Source organism: Stegostoma tigrinum, chromosome 26 (genome assembly GCF_030684315.1).
Source record: "Stegostoma tigrinum isolate sSteTig4 chromosome 26, sSteTig4.hap1, whole genome shotgun sequence".
Taxonomy (NCBI): Eukaryota; Metazoa; Chordata; class Chondrichthyes; order Orectolobiformes; family Stegostomatidae; genus Stegostoma; species Stegostoma tigrinum.
The window spans coordinates 22,979,700-22,999,721 of NC_081379.1; the positions used below are offsets into that span (position 1 = coordinate 22,979,700).

Sequence of the window (20,022 nt, forward strand, 5' to 3'; positions counted from 1 at the left end):
TTTTAAAAAAAAGGTGATCCATGTGAGAACAGCTGAATTTATTCTTTCTCATGAACAGAAAACGGGAGACTTCTGCAGCTTGATTTTATGTACACCTTGAGACTTTTTATATTGCACTTTATTCGTTACATTCTGAACGACCAGTTCAATTTGTGGTAATCAAGTGAACATTGAACTTTAACAACCCTGATGAGATAAATCTTGTTATTGTGTTGGAATGTTGATCTGTTGACTCCCTCAAATAAGTTGTGAAGCATACTACATATAGATGCAACATTCATTTGTTTCTGGAATACTCATGAGTAATGAGATAATTAGATGGACTATTCAAGTTGATGATTAAACCATTGAAGGTTAACCATATTCCTTATATAGATGCTGAAATAACAAAGCTTTACCCCCTTTTATTTATTGATTATATTTATTCTCCTGAAATGTTAGACATACCTCTTGTGAAAATGCTGACAGTTATTTAGTCTTCATTTACACTTCAACATGTAAGTCAGAGCCTCACAGTTGAACTGCACGTGGGCATTAAAACCTTTTCAAGGTTTTGGCAACTTGTACCATGCTTTGAGCTAGTTCATGGTTTAGCTGTTGTGTATTCCAAACAGTTGAGTCTAAATTAACCAATTTATTATCTCTACGTGTGTATTGCCATTTAGGTTCTTATGAAAATAGCCACAGATTATGGAAAAGCTTATAAATCTTAGCAACCTTGGAAATGTTTACCACCTAATCAGAAAAACCATTTTGTATCTGATCTTCCTCACTCACACTTGTATAGCACTTTTGAGCACCTGATAATGTTCCATCAATGAGTTTCTACATTACTTTTATGAGAGATGGCTGCATCACTGTTGGCAAACACAAGCAATAGTCTCACTGTAGTTTTTTAGCAATTAATGATGTGATTTTTGAGGTTTTGAAACAATCTGAATTTCCTTAAATGTTTCCCAGGAAGGTTTAAAATTTCATTATTTGGTGCATATGCTTTGTCTAGAAGATCTTAATGATCCAATAATCAAAGTCTGCATTTTGCATTGTAAAATATCCTTGCATTGTGAAGAGAGTCTTTGAACAAGGTGACTATAACAACAAAATATTAGAACCATTTTTTCTTATTCCATAAAAAATACTTGAATTTCGAAATGGCCCAATGCCTTGGAGTTCTCTCTCCCAGTGTGTTGCAAATTGTTGTTTATGCCTTTCATTTCCTTAATTCTATCAATACGCATCTTTTGACTCTCCAAGTTTTCAATATTTTGAACAGGTAATGTATATCAGACCACTATGAATACTGTGCATTTTGGGTAGCTCTAAACATACAGTCTTGCACAGAAGACCAGAGGAGATTATCTAGAATAATTCATAAACTTCACACTCTAGCATAGAGCGATTTAAATTGTTTACATGATTTTTAATGAAACAGAGCCTTGAAAGATTATGGTTCAAGTATTTAAAATGATTTTGCTATCCACAAAAGACCAGTAAAAGCCTAACAAAAGCATTAATAATTTGAAGTTTTCTTGATAATTCTATAAAATTAAAAGGATAAGATAAATGCAAATGATGAAGCTATTTACTCTCATGCCTATTGAGTATCCTTTTCTTGAAAACATTTTATTTCTTCCTTTTTAAAAAAAACTGATCCTGTTTACTTTTAGATTAAGTCATAATAGAACATTACAGTGCAGTACTGGTGTCTACAGCCAACAGAATTTGACTTTCTAACTTTCCGCATGTAAGTAAATTTAGTTGCTGGGATAGTCTGGAGTCTTAGCCTGTGGTTCTATTATGCAAATCAGCAGTCTCAACATTTCATTATTTATCCTTTTAAAGCATTTCATACTTTAATAAGCCTTTTTGGATTTTCATTGAGCTTTGTTCTAATTAAAAATCTATTTATTTCTTAACTTTCTTCATAGCTGTTTTATTTGTTTTTGGTATTGTTCTAGAGTGTTTGCTGCAGCCTTTTTCACGTTGCTGATATTCCTTCAATAACCGATGCCAACGATACACGTTATTTCCAAGTTTAATCCAAAATTAGGTTTTTCTCCTTGCAGTTACATTCATTTGGCATTATATATAAAAACTACCAGTTGCAGTTCCACTTTTAATAACCTATGGATGTGCATCTATACCCTTAATGATTGTATAAACCCCTGTATAAGGTCACCCCTGCTATGTTCCAGTGAGAAAAATGCAAGCCCATCCATCCTCTCCTTATGAGTCAAACCCTCCATCCTTGGCAACATCCTGGTAAATCTCTTCTGAACCCTCTCAATATAGTCAATCTGAAAATGACCAGGTTTTCAATGTATGTGGAAATACTAGTATTTTCTATATGGATTAGTGACTAAACCTTCTGGTGGATCAGTGATACACAACCTATTTTTGAGTAGTTGCTTGGAATGTATTGTATTAAATAATTAAGAATAAGTTCATTTCCCTGAAAAATAAAGCCCAGTTAACTAGGTCCAGAGAACAGAAGTGCAGCATTGGTTCTAGGCTTTTAGGTTTGTCAGCTAGGCTCTTCCCTCCCCCATTTCTGATGAATGGTCTAGGCCCAAAATGTCAGCTTTCCTGCTCCTAAGATGCTGCTTGGCTTGCTGTGTTCATCCAGCTCTACACCTTGTTATCTCGGATTCTCCAGCATCAGCAGTTCCTAATATCTCCTCTTCCTTCCTGTTGGGGCACGAGCATAAAAAATTAACTGGAGTCAAGTAGGAATAATACTCGACCTTATTTTCTGACCTACCCCTCCAGTCATCATTAATGAATAAGGCTGACTGAATTGTCAGTTGTAGTGTCTAGTTTGGTTCATTATTTAGTCTTTTCTAGTCTTACTGAGCTTGTTATTATGGACGTAACTCAGCCTCAAAGATAGCTCAGTTATCCCTTCCAACCTCCAGGTAAAATAACTAGTCATTAGATAACTAATAAAATGCAATATGTATTAGTGTATTATATATTTATTTATTAGAATATCTTCCAATATAAATGCCACAACTTGAATTTTTAAATGGTTATTTTATTCTTTATTCTGGTTAACCACAACATTGTATATAATTTAATTTATTTTGCAATACATTATGATTAATTATGTTTCTTATGTAAACTTTAGACAAGGGCTTTAAGTGAATCAAGAAATAGACACCATTTTCCTTGCTACCATTTGCTTCAATAGTGAGTTTACAAAATGTGACTGGCATAATAGTTATTTTGTAAATTTATCTATTGAGAAAAACGTTTTTGAAAAATAAAATTTCATTTTGAAAAGTACAAATGCCACGTTATAACTTTGGAGAGGGGGAAAATATGCTGGAACAAAGAGGGATTTTTGTGGTTAACTATTGCAAAATCTTTCTGAAACATAAGTTAATGTAGTTGAATGGAATTCATAGTGTTTAATAGTGATATTTTATTTGTAGCACATATTTCAATAGTCATAAATAAAAGCCTGTGCCTGATTAAAATGTGGCTGTCTTGAATGTGTTATGGTCATTTTGTTTTCAACAATATCTGCAGCAGTTAATAATCCTGTAAACGCCTTGATAAAACATTAATAATTTCATAGTTACTCTGTCACTACAAATAGTAAACAGGAAATCTTGCCTGTACATTATCAACAACTTCCATTGAACTTCATCAAAAGAACCTGCATGACATATAATTTTTTTCCACATTTTTCTTCCTCTTATCATTGATTTTAGATTTTGTGTTTTTTCCTGGTTACTACTGGACTGCTTAAAATTCTCTGGCTGGTATAAAATCCAAAGTAATTTTCATAGTGAAATCCTATATTTTTCATCTCTCTTCTGCATGCTGTCTGACTGAAATCACAGACCTTGACGGCCACCAAACCTGTAGAACAATGTTAAGGCTGGATTTTGTCATGTGATTCAATCTTGTATTTTCCTACATATTTTCATGCTAAAAGCAATGTTGTTTTACAGTGATATGATTCAGATCTTCTTGCATAGTGTAATAAGCACACTAATGTCTTATTTATTAATGGAAGACAAATGATTAAATCTGTCATACAAGTTAAATTTCTTCTTTGTATATTTATACACTGTATAATTCTTTTTGTAGCAGACACATTTATACATCTCTGCTGATTTCCATTGCTTTAAACAACAGCCAATTTTGTTTAGATAGGTTAAGCTGCCGTACTACTTCCTCTGTCTCAGTAAGAAAGTAAATAATGAAAATACACAGAAAGCTTATGTTACTTGTACTCATCAGTTTATTAGTGACTCATCTATCTTATGCCTCTTGTCATGTGAATGGAAGTAGTCTTGACAGAGGAGCAGGCTAATTTGGGATGTTGGCAATCAAAGGTTGTGCTGATGTGGGATACTTGAGTACTGAAGCTAATGATATGAGTATCATGTCATCCAAGACACCAAAGCTAGAGAGAGTTTGGGACATGGAGATTGTAGGGTTGGCGGGGGGGACGTTGTGTTTAAAAGTAATGAGTAGATAAAGACTGGCTAGTTCAAACCTTCCACACAAATGGAATGAAAGCTAATGTACATCAGCAACGTCAGTAGTCAGGGGTGAGCTGTTGGTACAGGTTGATACAGATTTTGAATTGACTGCAGATTATGGAAATGGCAGCCAACAGGAGAATATTGGAATGGCTGAAGGAGTCTGAGCAGCAGGTGGGGTGGATGGGAGTGGAAACAGGTAATTATTGTGGAGATTTGCAGTCTTTGAGATGTAGGGTAAATGGGACTGAAATCTTGCATCTGGAATGAATAGGATTCTGATGTCACAAACATTCTTGTGTTCACTATTTGTTAGTTACTTGGGTATTGTCTTTGTTTCACTTTTCTAAACAACATACTATTGCTCATCTGTTCAACAACTCCACGGGCAAATGGGAGATGCATTCATTAGCCAGTGAAGGAGGATTTTTTTTTTAAACATTCTGCTGTTCCATTCCTGAAGTCTAGAAAATGGCTACAGACGTGTGAACCGTTTTGAGAGCTCTAGTCAATGATGTGAGTATAGAAATAGTCATATTTGCCTTTTCCTAAAACCGATTCAAAAATGTCATTTCAACAAGGTGAGGGTGGACAATTGAAAGAAAAAACTGGATGCATTTAAAATAAGCACATCAGGGAGAAAGGAAGAAATAATAGTGATGGAGTTACATGACATGCATGGCGGGGGGAAGCGGGGAATGGAGAGGAAAAAGAGGGCTCCTAGGGAGCACAAATACTAGCATGAACCTCTTGGTTCCAATGACTTATTTCTGTGTTGGAATCACTTTCCATATTTTCTAGCAACATAATTCTTTCAGTGCATTTTGTACATTCTTTTGCTGACAGATCTTGGCTACAGTGATTGAACTAGACAGAACCTTAGTGTCTGTAATTTTGCCGATAGCGTAACAGTCACGTGTGGCATATTTAATAGCAATGCATGTAATTTATTAAGCATTGACTCTAGAAACACGCTATCCATCATTACTTCTGAAGCTTGGATTGAGAATTTCTGCAATGTTCTCCCAGAGTTAGGGCAGAATAACCATGTGGAAATGTTTTTTTTTGTTTGGATTCCAATGAATATGTGTCTTAGCATAACTGATATCTTAAAAAAGATGCGTACTTCACTCAACACGTGTTACAACACACGTCTAGGCCAAGTCAAACTTGAACCCACACATTGTTGTCCACAGGTAAGGAGACTGATTGAACCACAAGAGTCTGTTTATTCTCAAGATATTGGTTCAATGACACAACATTCAATATCATTACACATTAAATAGGTAATTATTCTAGACATGACTAGTTAACAATGCAACTCTGCTCTTTATTTTAATTAACAAACAAAAACCCACACTTGCTATTTCCCACTGATTAACAAAGATTAAACATTGAGTGAGTCATATTGTTTTTAAGTACATACTTATAAATTGGAACAAGATCAGTATAATTGAAAATCATATTGTTGAACATTCAATTTGATTACAGATCACAGATTCTTGTTAACTGGGTTCTACAGAAATGTTTGATTAAAGTGATACATTTAAAGAAATATTTTCTTGTACGAGAACTATATAGAATAGAATCTTAATTGATAAGTTTACAGGATGGTTACAAGCTAGTATTTGGTATTGTTAATTTAGTTGAATATACTGTGATATTTTTAAACCATATACTAGTAAAAATATATCTTTTCAGTAAGAGCCTTGTGTTTCTGATACATGATCCTGATGCTGGCCAGCCCTGGATGACATTAGCAGAAGTTGCAACTCTAGGTAACTGATTCCTATTGCAAGCAAAACTGCTCAATTTAACTTCAATGACTAACTTTTAAGGTATCAGCCAATTTTAGCATAACTTATTATGAGTACGTTTATAGGCCAGTTGACAAGTATTATCTTATTGTATTGCCACATTCATGGAATTAGTTAAAATTCCTAAGCTACTTAATGTCGTACTGAACACCACACAATAATTTGATGTTGACTGCAAGTTTCTGTGCTGTGAATTTACCCCCTGTTGACAAATGTTTCAAATATGTTGTTTCTCATGTAATCTTTTTGGTTTGTTACTGCCCTAAACATAGGGTAGATGACAATATATGGAAGAATCACCTTCTGATTTTATTTTTTTGGTGAGATTGTCATATTTTTCACTTGAAACTGAAACATCAGCAACTGCGTTAAGGGTAATTTCTCCTCCATCCCACTTCAATTTCAGTGTTCTATTGGAAAGCGATTCCTTGTGTTATTAACTTTTGACAGAGGATGGAACAATTAGAAAGTTGTTAAGTTTGTTAAAATAAAACGTGAAATTGCAGTGCTTAACAGACCATACCCTCCGCAATATAGAACCATGTAACGTAATCTTAATGCAATTTTCTATAGTTCTTCCTTGCGCTGTCAGATATAGCTTTCATACCAGGTAAGGCACCAGCCTTTTTCAGTCTTGCATAGACACCAATGGCAGATGTTTCTCGTGAGTGAAAGACATTTGTTGCAGGTTCTTTTATTCGCTCTGTATAGGGAGATGTCTCCTTTGGCTCGCTACAAGGCCTCTGGTTAGACTTGAGCCTCATATTTTCATTCAAGTTTCTTGCAGCTTTAGTCATCTTTCTGTAAGGTTGACATACAAAAAATTTTAGTTTGGCTATTTCTGGAATATTATAGAAGATCATTCAATTAAGGAAACAGATCCAAATTTACATTTTAAAATTCCATGTTTTAGAACTAACAATCACAATGCTGAAATAAGAACAACATGCTGGAAAGTCTCAGTAAATGATGCTGCATCATCAGGAGAAATAGCGACTGTTTCAGATCTATGACCTTTCATCAGAACTTGACATGAAACGTTTATTTCATTTCTCTCCATTAATGCTGTCTGGCCGACTAATTTTTCAGCTTTTTTTTTCCTATTCTTGTTTCTAAAACATTAACCAGAAACTCAGCTTAACTAGCACAGAAGTACTGTAGCCGTGAGGACAACTCGGAGGCTACAGATCTTGCAGCGAGTAATTGACCATTTGACTCCCCAAAGCCTGTCCACGAAGACATGAGATAGAATTGCTAACGTTGTCCCCTTGTTTAAGAAGGGCAACAAGGATAATCCGGGTAATTATCGACCGGTGAGCCTGACGTCAGTGGTAGGGAAGCTACTGGAGAAGATACTGAGGGATAGGATCTATTCCCATTTGGAAGAAAATGGGCTTATCAGTGATAGGCAACATGGTTTTGTGCAGGGAAGGTCACGTCTTACCAACTTAATAGAATTCTTTGTGGACGTGACAAAGTTGATTGATGAGGGAAAGGCTGTAGATGTCATATACATGGACTTCAGTAAGGCGTTTGATAAGGTTCCCCATGGCAGGCTGATGGAGAAAGTGAAGTCACATGGGGTCCAGGGTATGCTAGCTAGATGGATATAAAACTGGCTAGGCAACAGGAGACAGAGAGTAGTAGCAGAAGGGAGTTTCTCAAATTGGAGACCTGTGACCAGTGGTGTTCCACAGGGATCTGTGCTGGGACCACTATTGTTTGTGATATATGTAAATGATTTGGAAGAAGGTGTAGGTGGTCTGATCACCAAGTTTGCAGATGACACTAAGATTGGTGGAGTAGCAGATAGTGAAGGGGACTGTCAGATTACAGCAGAATATAGATAGATTGGAGAGTTGGGCAGATAAATGGCAGATGGAGTTCAATCCGAGCAAATGCGAGGTGATGCATTTTGGAAGATCAAATTCAAGGGCGAACTATACAGTAAATGGAAATGTCCTAGGGAAAATTGATGAACAGATAGATCTGGGTGCTCAGGTCCATTGTTCCCTGAAGGTGACAACGCAGGTCAATAGGGTGGTCAAGAAGGCATATGGCATGCTTTCCTTCATTGGATGAGTACGAGAGTTGGCAGGTCATGTTGCAGTTGTACAGGACTTTGGTTTGGCCACATTTGGAGTACTGTGTACAGTTCTGGTTGCCACATTACCAAAAGGATGTGGATGCTTTAGAGAGGGTGCAGAGGAGGTTCACCAGGATGTTGCCTGGTATGGAGGGTGCTAGCTATGAAGAAAGGTTGAGTAGATTAGGATTATTTTCATTAGAAAGATGGAGATTGAGGGGGGACCGGATTGAGGTCTACAAAATCATGAGGGGTATAGACAGGGTGGATAGCAAAAAGCTTTTTCCCCAGAGTGGGGGACTCAATTACTATGGGTCATGAGTTCAAAGTGAGAGGAGGAAAGTTTAAGGGAGATATGCGTGGAAAGTTCTTTATGTAGAGGGTGGTGGGTGCCTCGAACGTGTTGCCAGCGGAGGTGGTAGACACAGACACGGTAGCGTCTTTTAAGATATATTTGGACAGGTACATGGATGGGCAGGGAGCAAATGGACACGGACCGTTTGAAAATAGATGACAGGTTAGACAGAGGATCTTGATCAGCGCAGGCTTGGAGGGCCTGTTCCTGTGCTGTAATTTTCTTTGTTCTTTGATTGTGATGGACCATACTCCACTGGCCTGGATGAAAGTAGCTCCAACAACACTCAGGAGGCTTGACACCATCCAGGACAAAACAATCTGTTGATCAGCACCAAATCCACAAATATTCATTGCCTCTGCCATCAACATTTCAGGAGTTGTGTGCCCTCTAGTCAATGCACTGCAGAAGTACAAGGGCAGCAGATCTATGGGAACACCATTACCTGCAGGTTTTCGCTCCACTCACCATGTCCTGAGATTTACACTGGGATGCTAACAAAAGAAACATTTTTCCTTCCTGTCAGACATTTTAGGAGTGCAAGCTGCAACAACTCAGGCATCCAGGCCCCTCTGAAGCCTTCCTCCTGGCCCCATCCATCTGTTTGCCTCCCTGTTCATAACCCCATTTCATGTTGGGTATTTACTATCCCTCTTGAATTTCTGTTCTCTGGTGCTGAATGTTCTGTACTGAGCAAAGGTCTTTGTTTTATCCCTCTGCACCCCTGCCTCAATGTATTTCAGGCCCAATATGATGTTGAACTCTTCTGTCGCTTTCACCTCCGCGTATTTCTTCAGACAAGAGTCCTCCCTTCATTCCATAGACCCATTCACCTGCCTTTTACTCTGACTTTTTAAATCAAGCCTGCTGACAAGGGTGATGTCATTGTTGTCTGCCATACTAACCTCTATGTTGCAGAGCTGAGTGCCAGCTCTCAAGCACCATCTCTTATCTCCTCTTGGCCCATGACCCCATTGTCAAACATTACACAATTGTGTCCACAGTGGTAACTTATCTCGTTTTATCTGGGATCTCCCCTACCTCCAAGCTCATAGTCCCCCAACCCCATACAGCCTGCTTCTACTTTTTTCTAAAAATTCACAAGCAAGACTGCCAGGGCAGACCTATTTTCTCAGCTGTTCCTGCCACATGGAAATTCTTTTCCTGTCTTGACTTTTGTTTTCTCCCCTTGTCCTGTACTTTTCCACTTACATTTACAATTTTTCTGTTGGTTTGTCAGTTGCAGAATTTGCAGTTGGCAGGCACCAGCTGCCTCCTCTTCACTGTGGGCATGCAATCCCTTTACGTGTCTATACCAAATCAGGATGGTCTTTGGGCTCTCCGCTTCTTCGTCCAAAAAAGGCCTGAACCATTCCAGTCCCGACTGGCTGGCCAAGCTTGATCTCACTTTGAACAGTTTCTCGTTTAAGCCCTCATTCTTTGATTTGAACAAAGTTGAGGCTACGCCTACCTCTTTGTGGGGTACATGGAACATTTCTTATTCCAATCCCATTTGGGTCCCTCTCCACAACTCTTTCTCTACTTCATCAATGATGTCATTCATCTCGCTTACCTCTCTCATCCAGAATTTGAAAAATTTATCAATTCACTTCCAATTTCCACTCTACTCTCATCTTCACCTGGTCCATCTCTGACTCCATTCTCCCTGTTTCTCTGACTCTGTCACATTGGTTCTGATAATGCTATCTTCAGCAAGGTGGGGGGTGGGGTGGGAGGTCACAGAAATGTCCACCTTATTCCCAGGACTTCCTGCTACTGTGGTTGACAGGGCCCCTGTCGTGTCTCGCCCATTTACCGCAGTTCATCTCTCACTCCTCCTCCTCTTACCTCCATAACGCTATCTGCAGCCAAAAGATCATAAGCCACCATTTCCGTCACCTCCAGCCAAAAGCTATCACCAAACACGTATTCTCCTCCATTCCGTCTGGAACACTCTGGTCCATTCCACCTCTGCTGCCAGCACTTTCCCACACTCCTGCAACATCTTCCCATGCAATCTGCCCATTTATTTCCTCTTCACTATCCAAAGTCCCAGGCACACCTTGCAGGTGAAGCAGCAATGTACCTGCACTTTGCTCGATCTTGTCTACTATACTCACTGCACTCCATGTTGTTTCCTCTTAAATGGGAAGATAAAATGCAGACTAGGTGATTGTGCTGCAGAACACCAGTGTTCTGCCTGCAAAATTACCCTGAACTTCCAGTTGCTTACCACTTCAAAACAACACTGTATTTCCTGGCCAACATTTCTGTCTCAGGCCAGTTGTAGTGCTCCAGCAAAAGTCACTGCAAGCTAGAAAAACAGCATCATGTTTTCTGCTTGGGGACCCTGCAACCTGCAGGACTCTATCATGTTCAATACTATTAGAGCCTGAACCCCTCCTTCAATGTCCTTTACTGATATCCTCATCCCAGGCCCTGTCAACTCATGGACGACTTAGGCACAGCCAATCCATTTTCACCTACTTATGATCCCCATCATCAGCTTTTCTGTCTCCCTGACATACTAATAGCACTTGCATTGTCTGCCAACCTGTCTCTCTCCTTCTGGGCTCCGTGTGCATCTATCACTTACTCCTTTAATAGCCCCCAAAATTGTTAACACAAATACGCTGAACTGAGCAAGTGTAAAATTTCATTACTGATTTGCACGACCAGATGATGCAGCTTTTTTTTTTGTTGTGTTAAACGTCAGCTAAGCAAAGAATTTTATGGTTGATTGTTAAGGTATATGGTTATTCTATTTTTCTGGTCTTCATACACAAATATGCATATCTTATGTTTTTAAAACTCTGGCTAAAGGTTATTTAAATAATGTTGAGAGTCAAATCTCAGTACAAATGGATACACGTTAATCTGTCTTCTTTCCCTACCGCTGCTGCCCCCCCCAAAAAAAACTGGATAGTCTCTTACGTTGTATCATGCTCATTCCTTCCTGCACTACCATCAGGTTTTGATCCATCTTCTGACAGACCTGAGGATGACCAAAGCTTCGTCTGAGGAATAATCTAAAACAGAGAAAAGATGTATGAAATCACAGCCAAAACCTTTACGCTGTCTAACTTTTGTGGTGCATGTCATGTCACATCACATGAATTACAAATGTTAGTGGCATTATGCTAGTCTTTTTTAATTCATTCTCAGGATGAGGGCATCACTGGCTAGAACAGCATTTATTGCCCATCCCTAATTACTTGGAGGGCAGTTAAGAGTCAACCACATTGCTGTGGGTCTGGAGTTGCATATAGTCCAGACCAGGTAAAGATGGCAGTTTCCTTCCCTAAAGGGCATTAATGAACCAGATGGGTTTTTCCAACAATTGGCAATGGATTCGTTAGACTCTTAATTCCAGATTTTTATTGAATTCAAACTCCACCTTCTGCCATGGGAGGATTCGAACCTGCATCCCCAGAACATTAGTTGGGTTTCTGGATTAACAATCCAGCGATAATTCCACTAGGCCATTGCCTCCCCATTATTCAATCTACTTTTCTAGTTTTCATGTACAAATATGCATATTTTATGTTCTCAAAATTCTAGCTAAAAGTTAATTAAGAAATGTTGAGAGTTGAGCCCCAGTTCAAATTGATACAGATAAAATCTGCATTCTTCCCCAACCACTACCGCCCTCCCCACAAAAACTGGTTCATTTGGACATGTCATTATTTCGACTTGTAATAAAGATTGCCAGTGAACAGCACCACCTCAAAACAGGAGTCTTTCCTAAAGTTAAGCTATCTGATTGTTTGAACACATACAATACTTAATGTCATTGATCTTTACAAAGAAAGGGAGAAAAGGCTTTAAGGATCGATCCATTTCATTTTGACTAAATCTCACCTTCAAGGCTCCTTGTTGGGTAGTTTCCTGCAACTTTGTGAGGGTGCTTCTCAATCGAGAATTCTCCTCTTCCAGAATACTGATGCGCAAGCTGTTTGCTTGTAACTGTTTTTCCATGTCCTGTACAATATCACCTGTACCTAATGAGAAGCAAAACACTTCACACACTCTAAAGGCCAAGTTACAGCAAAGATAATTTGCAAGATGAGTCTATGCATTTCCTTTTCTTCTGCTTTCCATTATTCACCCTTTTGTTCTTTTGAAGACAAGCTACCTCATAGGTAGCAGTCAATTTCCAGTATCTTGTCCAATTGTATTCTTTAATATGAGGTTTGACCCTGTGCAACAACAGAATGTCCAAATGTGTTGGATGTAATACTATTGAGCTTGATTATTTACTAAACCACATCTACAGTATGTACTTTCAGTAAAGTAGGCTGTATGATGAACAGGTGTGTGAACCTTGGCCATGACACATTTGGTTTGTCACATCCCACCTACTCAAATCAGTTAATTTAGCAGATCAAGGTTTGATTTCATATGATTTCATTTGATTTCAGATTTCACCTGTATGGGTCAGAGAATGATACAAGGGGGAAAATGCATAATTAAATTCAAGAAAGTCCATCCAATTTAAGTTTGTTCTTAAGCCTGACGAACATGGCCCCAGCAATGCAGTATCCCTTGCTGGATTATTTTGAAGGTAATAATAAACTTTCCTTGTGAACTATCACAATCCATATGGTGAAAACATTCAGCAGGTTGCTGTTAAATATGGAATACCAAGAGCTTTGCCCAGTGACAATAAGGATTGGCTATACTTGAGTCCAAATCGGGATGATAGCTGACTTGAAGGTGATTGTGTTCCTATGTGTATGTTGCCTTCCTCTTTTAGCTTGTAGTTGTGTGATGTTATTTTCACAATCCGAACAGCTTATGTCCTAATTGCTTATCTGCCACCTGTGTTCAACCATAAACTGGCAAAAAATGTTTCCCATGTAAATCAAAAAGAATGATCTAAACTGTGCAATATGAATATTCTTCTCATATTTCTGCAGATGCTTGTTTTTGTACTGTTAATTCAAATAGAATAATTTAGATTAATTCAAAATGTCAAAGAAATAGAAATTTCATACTTTCACACAGTATTTCAGATGGCATGTTTAAGTCAGGAAAAGCAACCAGAAGCCTACGCTGTTTCTTATATTCTTGAACTTGGCTCTCTAGTTGGGACAGATTTTGTTTTAGTTCAGTCATGGAATTTTCCAGATCATGTTTTTCTTGCTGTAGCTGTTTTGTCAGTTGCTGTAATAAAAAGGAAAAGAGAAAAACAAAATTGGCTTTCATCTGTTCCTGCTTAAATATGATTGAAAAATTACAAAGAGTGGACAAATACATTTTAGCTGAACGGTTATCATGTGGAAATTGCAGTTAAATCATTCTCCCGTACCTAATTCGTGTGTTCATATTCTCTAACAGCAATACATTACTGAAATTATGATGTGGAGGTGCTGGTGTTGGACTAGGGTGGACAAAGTAGACATCACATGACTCCTGCACTTGCTGCAAGGCAACAAAATTATTAACAATCATTCTCTGGTTAATTTCTTAGCACAATACCTTTTCTATTCAGTGTCAACATGTCTTGTTCAAAACTTAAATCAAATCTTGACAGTCAATTGTCAGCCGTCACTAACCATTGCATCCTCCAAGGCAATGCCAATACCAATCAGAGTCTACTTGCCAGTTAATCAGCACCATCATTCAGTATAGTGTCTCCAAAGTCAGTATTCAGAATTACCTGAAGGACTTTCAACAGTGTTAAAGAGGGCACTTACCAGTTGTTCTCGGAGTTGCTGCTGTAGGTTATTTTTCTCCATGTTGAGTGTCTTCAATTGCTCTTCCAGTCTGCCTGTCCCAGCCTCCGACTCAGCTAATCTAGTGTTTAGCTCTTCACGTTCTTCATCCAGATGATCGACACGTTGTAGCAGAGCTTTAATCTTAGCTTTCAGAGACTTGATTAATTAACAAAAATACAATTGAAGAATTGACTTTTAGTAACTCTGAAGCATAGCTTCTTTCCAGCTAGCAACGCGTTGTCACGATTACCATGTGGACATATTCGGGCCATACCATTGTTTGAAATAGGATATTTCAAAATTTATTATAATTTTCTACTTTCACAAGGAAACTATATTCTTATATCACAACAGTACTTGCACCTCAAATAATTTGATGGTTATAAAGTAATTTAAGATGTTTTCTAGTTGTGAAAAGAAGCTACAACATTCCAATAATAAGTCCCATTCCCTGGAAAACCAAGATGAAGTCATCAAAATGGATTGTGTACATATGAACATAGTTGAAGGTCACAGACTTCAATAATTAAATTATAAGGAGAGTTTACAGAAACTAGGGTTCCATTCCCTAGAATTAGAAACTAAAGTGCTGAGTGGATATTTGAGAGTTTTAAGATATTAAAGGGGAGCAGCCAGGGTGGATAAAAAGATACTCCCGGCTAAGGGGTCTAGGATCAGGTAGCATAAATCAATAAAATTGAGCAAGACCTTTAAGGAATGAAGTTAGAAAACACATGTACATACAAATTATGGCAGAAGTTTGGAATACTCTTCAGTAAATAGCATAGGAACATTTAGAGATGTAGAATATATCAGGAATAGGCTATTTAACCCCTCAAGCCTGCTCTGCCAATCATTATGATCATAGTTGAACATCAATCTTAATATCCTAATTCCACCCTCTCCCCATCTCCCTTGATCCTTTAGCCTCAAGAGCTATATCTACCTCCATCTTGAAAACACAATGTTTTGGCCTCAACTACTTTCTATAATAGTGAATTCCACAGGCTGTCATTCTCTGGGTGAAGAAATTTCTCGTCATTTCAGTCCTAACAGGTCTACCCTCTTATGTTAATCTCTGACCCTGGCTCTGGATTCCCCCATTATTAGGAACATTCTTCCTGCATTCTTCCTGAATAGAATTTTATAGGTTTCTATGAGCTCCCCCTCAATCTTCAAAACTCCAATGAATACAATGCTAACTGATGCAATCTCTCTTCATACATCAGACCTGCCATCCCAGGAATTAATTTGGTAAACCTTTGCTGCACTCCCTCTAATGCTTTCTATAATTGCAGCAAGATATCCTTGTTCCTGTAACCAAATCCTTTTGCTATGAAGGCCAACACACAGTTTGCCTTCTTTACTGCCTGCGGCACCTGCATGCTTACTTTCAGCAACTGGTACACAAGGCCACCCAGGTCATGTTGAACATACCCTTTCTCAATTTACAGCATTGAAATAATTTGAGGCTCTGAGTGGCATTATTGAAAAACAAGTAGGAAGTTTCCAGAGGAAGTGGAAATGATACAAGAGGGAACAAATGTATTAAGGAGGGAACATGGGTATTATGGAATGATCAGATCTTTGGAAAGTAGCAAATATTGAGTAAAGTATGCCAAGCAGCATCAGAGGAGCAGAAAAGCTGACGTTTTGGGCCTAGACCCTTTCTGCAGAAATGGGGGAGGGGAAGGGGATTCTGAAATAAATAGGTGGATAGAAGATAGATAAAGGAGAAGATAGGTGGAGAGGAGACAGACAGGTCAAAGAGGTGGGGGTGGAGCCAGTAAAGTTGAATGTAGGTGGGGAGTCACTCACCTTTACTGGCTCCACCCCTGCCTCTGACCCGTCTGTCTCCTCTCCATCTATCTTCTCCTCCATCCATCTTCTTTCTGCCTCTCTCTCTCTCTCTCTCCCTATTTGTTTCAGAATCCCTTTTCCCCTCCCCCGTTTCTGAAGAAGGGTCTAGGCCCGAAATGTCAGCTTTCCTGTTCCTCTGATGCTGTTCGGCCTGCTATGTTCATCCAGCTCTACACCTGTTATTTCAGATTTTCCAGCATCTGCGGTTCCTACTAGTGCAAATATTAAGATAGAAGATAAAATCAGAAATGTGGCTTAAAGGGTAAAACAAGAGTGAAAAACTAGTAATATTTGCAAATGAATGTACCGATCGTACTCCAGTACCTCTATTTTGAAATAATGCTGATGAGTTGGACCTCATTTGCCAGTTTTACTGTTTTTCCCTTCTAAGAGAAAACAGTTGAAGCTTAGAAACTGTGGTGTAGAAAGCAAGATTATGTAGTAAATGTAGTAAGAGACTGGGAGGGGGATGGAGATTTCACAAGAAATGGATTAAAACCGAGCACAATCCAACTGATTGTGAGAGTCAGAGATAATGGGAACTGCAGATGCTGGAGAATCCAAGATACAAAGTGTGGAGCTGGATGAACACAGCAGGCCAAGCAGCATCTTAGGAGCGCAAAAGCTGACGTTTTGGGCCTAGACCCTTCATCAGGGTCTAGGCCCGAAACGTCAGCTTTTGTGCTCCTAAGATGCTGCTTGGCCTGATTGTGGGAGTCAGTGACTTTGTGGTGGATATCTGTAGAAAGCCAATTGCCAGAGGTCGACACAGAGGTCAAAAATGGATTAGGGAAAGAAAATAGGTGAAATTTGTAAGCACAATAATGATATTAATATAAATAAAATCCTCACTTGGTTTTGGAAGGACTGAAGCTTTGTAACATGGTACATAATGTACATTTCTTTCTGTCAGAATTATAGAGTTTTTACAGCAAAGAAAGATGCCCTTTGGCCTATTGTGTCCACACTGGTCATCAAACATCCATCCATTCTAATCCATTTTTGCAGCACTTAGACCACAGCCTTGTATGCAATGGTGTTTCAAGTGTTCATCTTTACATATCTGTTAAATGTCTTGAGGGTTCCTGCTTCTAACATCCCTTCAGACAGAGAATTTCAGATACCCACAACTCCTTGAATGAAAACTATTGTCCTCAAATTCCCTTGAAACCTCCTGCTTATTACCATAAAACTGTGCCTCCTGGTTATTGACCCATCTACTAAGGGGAAATATTTCTATCTACCAGTCTATGCCTCTTAAAACTTTGTACACCTCAGTCACACCCTCCCTTAGTCTTCTTTGCACTAAGGAAAACAACTCCAGTCCATTTGGTCTCTCTTCATAGCTGAATAGCTCTAGCCCAGGCAACTTCCTGTTGAATTTCATCTGCATCCTCTGTAATGCAATCACATCTTCCTATGGTGTGGTGACCAGAACTTGTCACAGTACTCCCATGTGTAACCTAAGTAACATATATAGCACCATTATAATCTCCTTGCTCTTGTATTCAATGCATTTACTAATAAAGACAAATACCTAATATGCCTTCTTCACCACCTTATATTATCTGCCCTGCTGGTTGCAAGGATCTGTAGACACGGACACCAAGGTCCCTCCAATCCTCTGTACATCCTAGGGTCCTACCATTCAATATGAACTCGCTTGTCTTTTTGTCCTCCAAAAATGCATCACTTCACATTTTTCTGGATTAACCACCACTTGTTAATTTTTCAGCTGGTCTGACCAGCTCTTTTATATCATCATGTAGTCAAAGGCTTTCATCACAGTATTTACCACATCATCAATTTTCATGTCAATTGCAAATTTACTGATCATACCTCTATATTCATGCATTCATCATGAATATAAACAGCAATTGACTCAGCACTGAACCCCTTGGTATACCAATGGATATTGGCTTTGAGTCACCATAGCACCTCTTGATCATCACTTTGCTTCCTGCCCCTAACCAATTTTGGATCTCATTTGGCAGTCTGCCCTGGATCTCATAGGGTCTCAGCTTCTTAACGAGTCTGCCATGCAAGACGTTGTCAGAAGCCTTACTAAAGTCCATGCGGACAGCAACAAGTGTACTACCCTCATCTACACACCTTGTCACCTCCTTTAAAAAGTCAATCAAACTTGGTAGACATGATTTCCTCCTTACAAAGCATACTGACCATCCTTAATCCTTGCCTCTCCATGTGGAGATTAATTCTGTCCCTCAGAATACTTTTCAATGGTTTCCCTACCACAGATGTTATACACAAACTAGTTTCCTAGTTTATCCCTATCACCCTTCTTGAATACTGGAATCACGTTAGCTGTCCAGTCCTCTCACACCCTGTGTTCCTATCCTCTTTCATGCTCTTACCTCCTTGATACAAACCAGCTTTTTTTGCAGTATTGCTGACAAGAGAAAATTGAGTTAGAATGCATGTTTAATATGAGATCAAATATGTGCATGTTTTTAAAGTTTGGAGTACTTTTTACGGCTGGGTGCAATTTGCTGGGTGCATTACCTCTTCATGTCTCAGCATGTTGTTGATTTTCACTTTTTCTTTGTCTAGTTCATTACTAATAATTTTGAGCTGCTGTGTTGTGCTCTCTAGTTGACTAGTTAGAAGTTTAATTTGCTCTTCAAGAGTCAGCACCACACTTTTGTCTGCCATGTTGGTTCTCATTTCTTCCAGCAGCATCTTCTTAGATAGCTCTGTCCAAAAATGACAACAGAATTACAATTCCAAATAAATTCCTATAATCTTGAAACTTTATACTGTTGCTCTTCTGCATTTTGGACTTCAGTGTCTGTGAGCAGATTTGTGACACCTACACTACTAAATCTGGCTCCTAAATTTGAGGCAGTATCATGGACACATGATAAAGTAGGTCTAAGAGTTTGCTAGATTTTGCAGTGTAAATGCCAATAGCTGGCTCACAAATGCCACGTGCCAAGAATCCAAACTGAAAGGACATTAAATCCAATATTAGACTCAGTATTAGTGAGACTGTACCTGAAGAGATGTACTGGTCTGCATTAAAGGTATCTTGACAATTTGCTATCTGTTTTATAAGTATGGATGTGTTTTCTTTTTCATTCATTCATGGGCATGGGACAGTTCTGGCCAGGCCATTATTTGATTTTCATACCTATACAATTAAGTTTACCATTTGTCAGCCCATTCTGGAGGGAAGTTAAGAGTCAACTTCATTGTTGTGGCTCTGAAGTCACGTACAGACCAGAAAAGGCTCAGGATAGCAGATTTTCTTTCTCAGATGACATTTGTGAACTTGTTGGGTTTTTACAACATTTTTTTAGTTTCATGACCAGCATTACCAATATTAACTTTTCATTGGCTGAATTTTTAAGTTGTTATGGTTGGATTTGAATTTGTGTCTCTGAATCATTAGTCTAATCACAATCACTTTATTACAGTATTCAGCATCAGGAATGTGCAGATGGTTGTCATTATTATTGCTAAGCCCTCATCAAATCATGATTATTCTTTCTTATAATGTCAGCATTGGCTTTGGTTTCACAAATAGATAGGATTCTGAAGCTGAACTTTACAGGCTGTCTCAGTTAGAGCATCTGTTATTGGCTTGTAGAGATGATGGAGATTGTTGGCTTGAACAGTTGGCCTTTTGTTTCATCTCTGTCTCTGTTCTCTGTCAGTGGTTGCTTTT

The 20,022-nt window shown here is 38.6% G+C and overlaps 2 protein-coding genes across 5 annotated transcripts in view; one reads left to right on the forward strand and one right to left on the reverse strand.

Moving 5' to 3' along the window:
- The window catches only part of rnf215 (ring finger protein 215), a 37,274-nt gene extending 23,458 nt beyond the window's left edge, over window positions 1–13,816 (forward strand). Inside the window, exon 10 of one of the 2 annotated variants that reach the window (XM_059655026.1) lies at window positions 13,176–13,816. In XM_059655026.1, the coding sequence (XP_059511009.1) occupies window positions 13,176–13,252 (77 nt within the window). In that variant the 3' untranslated portion in view covers window positions 13,253–13,816. Of the gene's footprint in view, window positions 1–13; window positions 3,480–13,175 lie in introns of those variants that run through there. The other variant, XM_048555806.1, reaches the window with a different exon arrangement.
- ccdc157 (coiled-coil domain containing 157) overlaps window positions 1–20,022 on the reverse strand; it is a 56,237-nt gene that overhangs the window by 163 nt on the left and 36,052 nt on the right. For 2 of the 3 annotated variants that reach the window (XM_048555801.2, XM_048555802.2), the window contains exons 6-11: window positions 18,858–19,048; window positions 14,454–14,630; window positions 13,752–13,920; window positions 12,616–12,755; window positions 11,689–11,783; window positions 5,131–7,114 (exon numbers count right to left, since the gene is read on the reverse strand). In XM_048555801.2, coding sequence (XP_048411758.1) covers window positions 6,868–7,114; window positions 11,689–11,783; window positions 12,616–12,755; window positions 13,752–13,920; window positions 14,454–14,630; window positions 18,858–19,048 — 1,019 coding nt within the window. In that variant the 3' untranslated portion in view covers window positions 5,131–6,867. Of the gene's footprint in view, window positions 1–5,130; window positions 7,115–11,688; window positions 11,784–12,615; window positions 12,756–13,751; window positions 13,921–14,453; window positions 14,631–18,857; window positions 19,049–20,022 lie in introns of those variants that run through there. The other variant, XM_059655024.1, reaches the window with a different exon arrangement.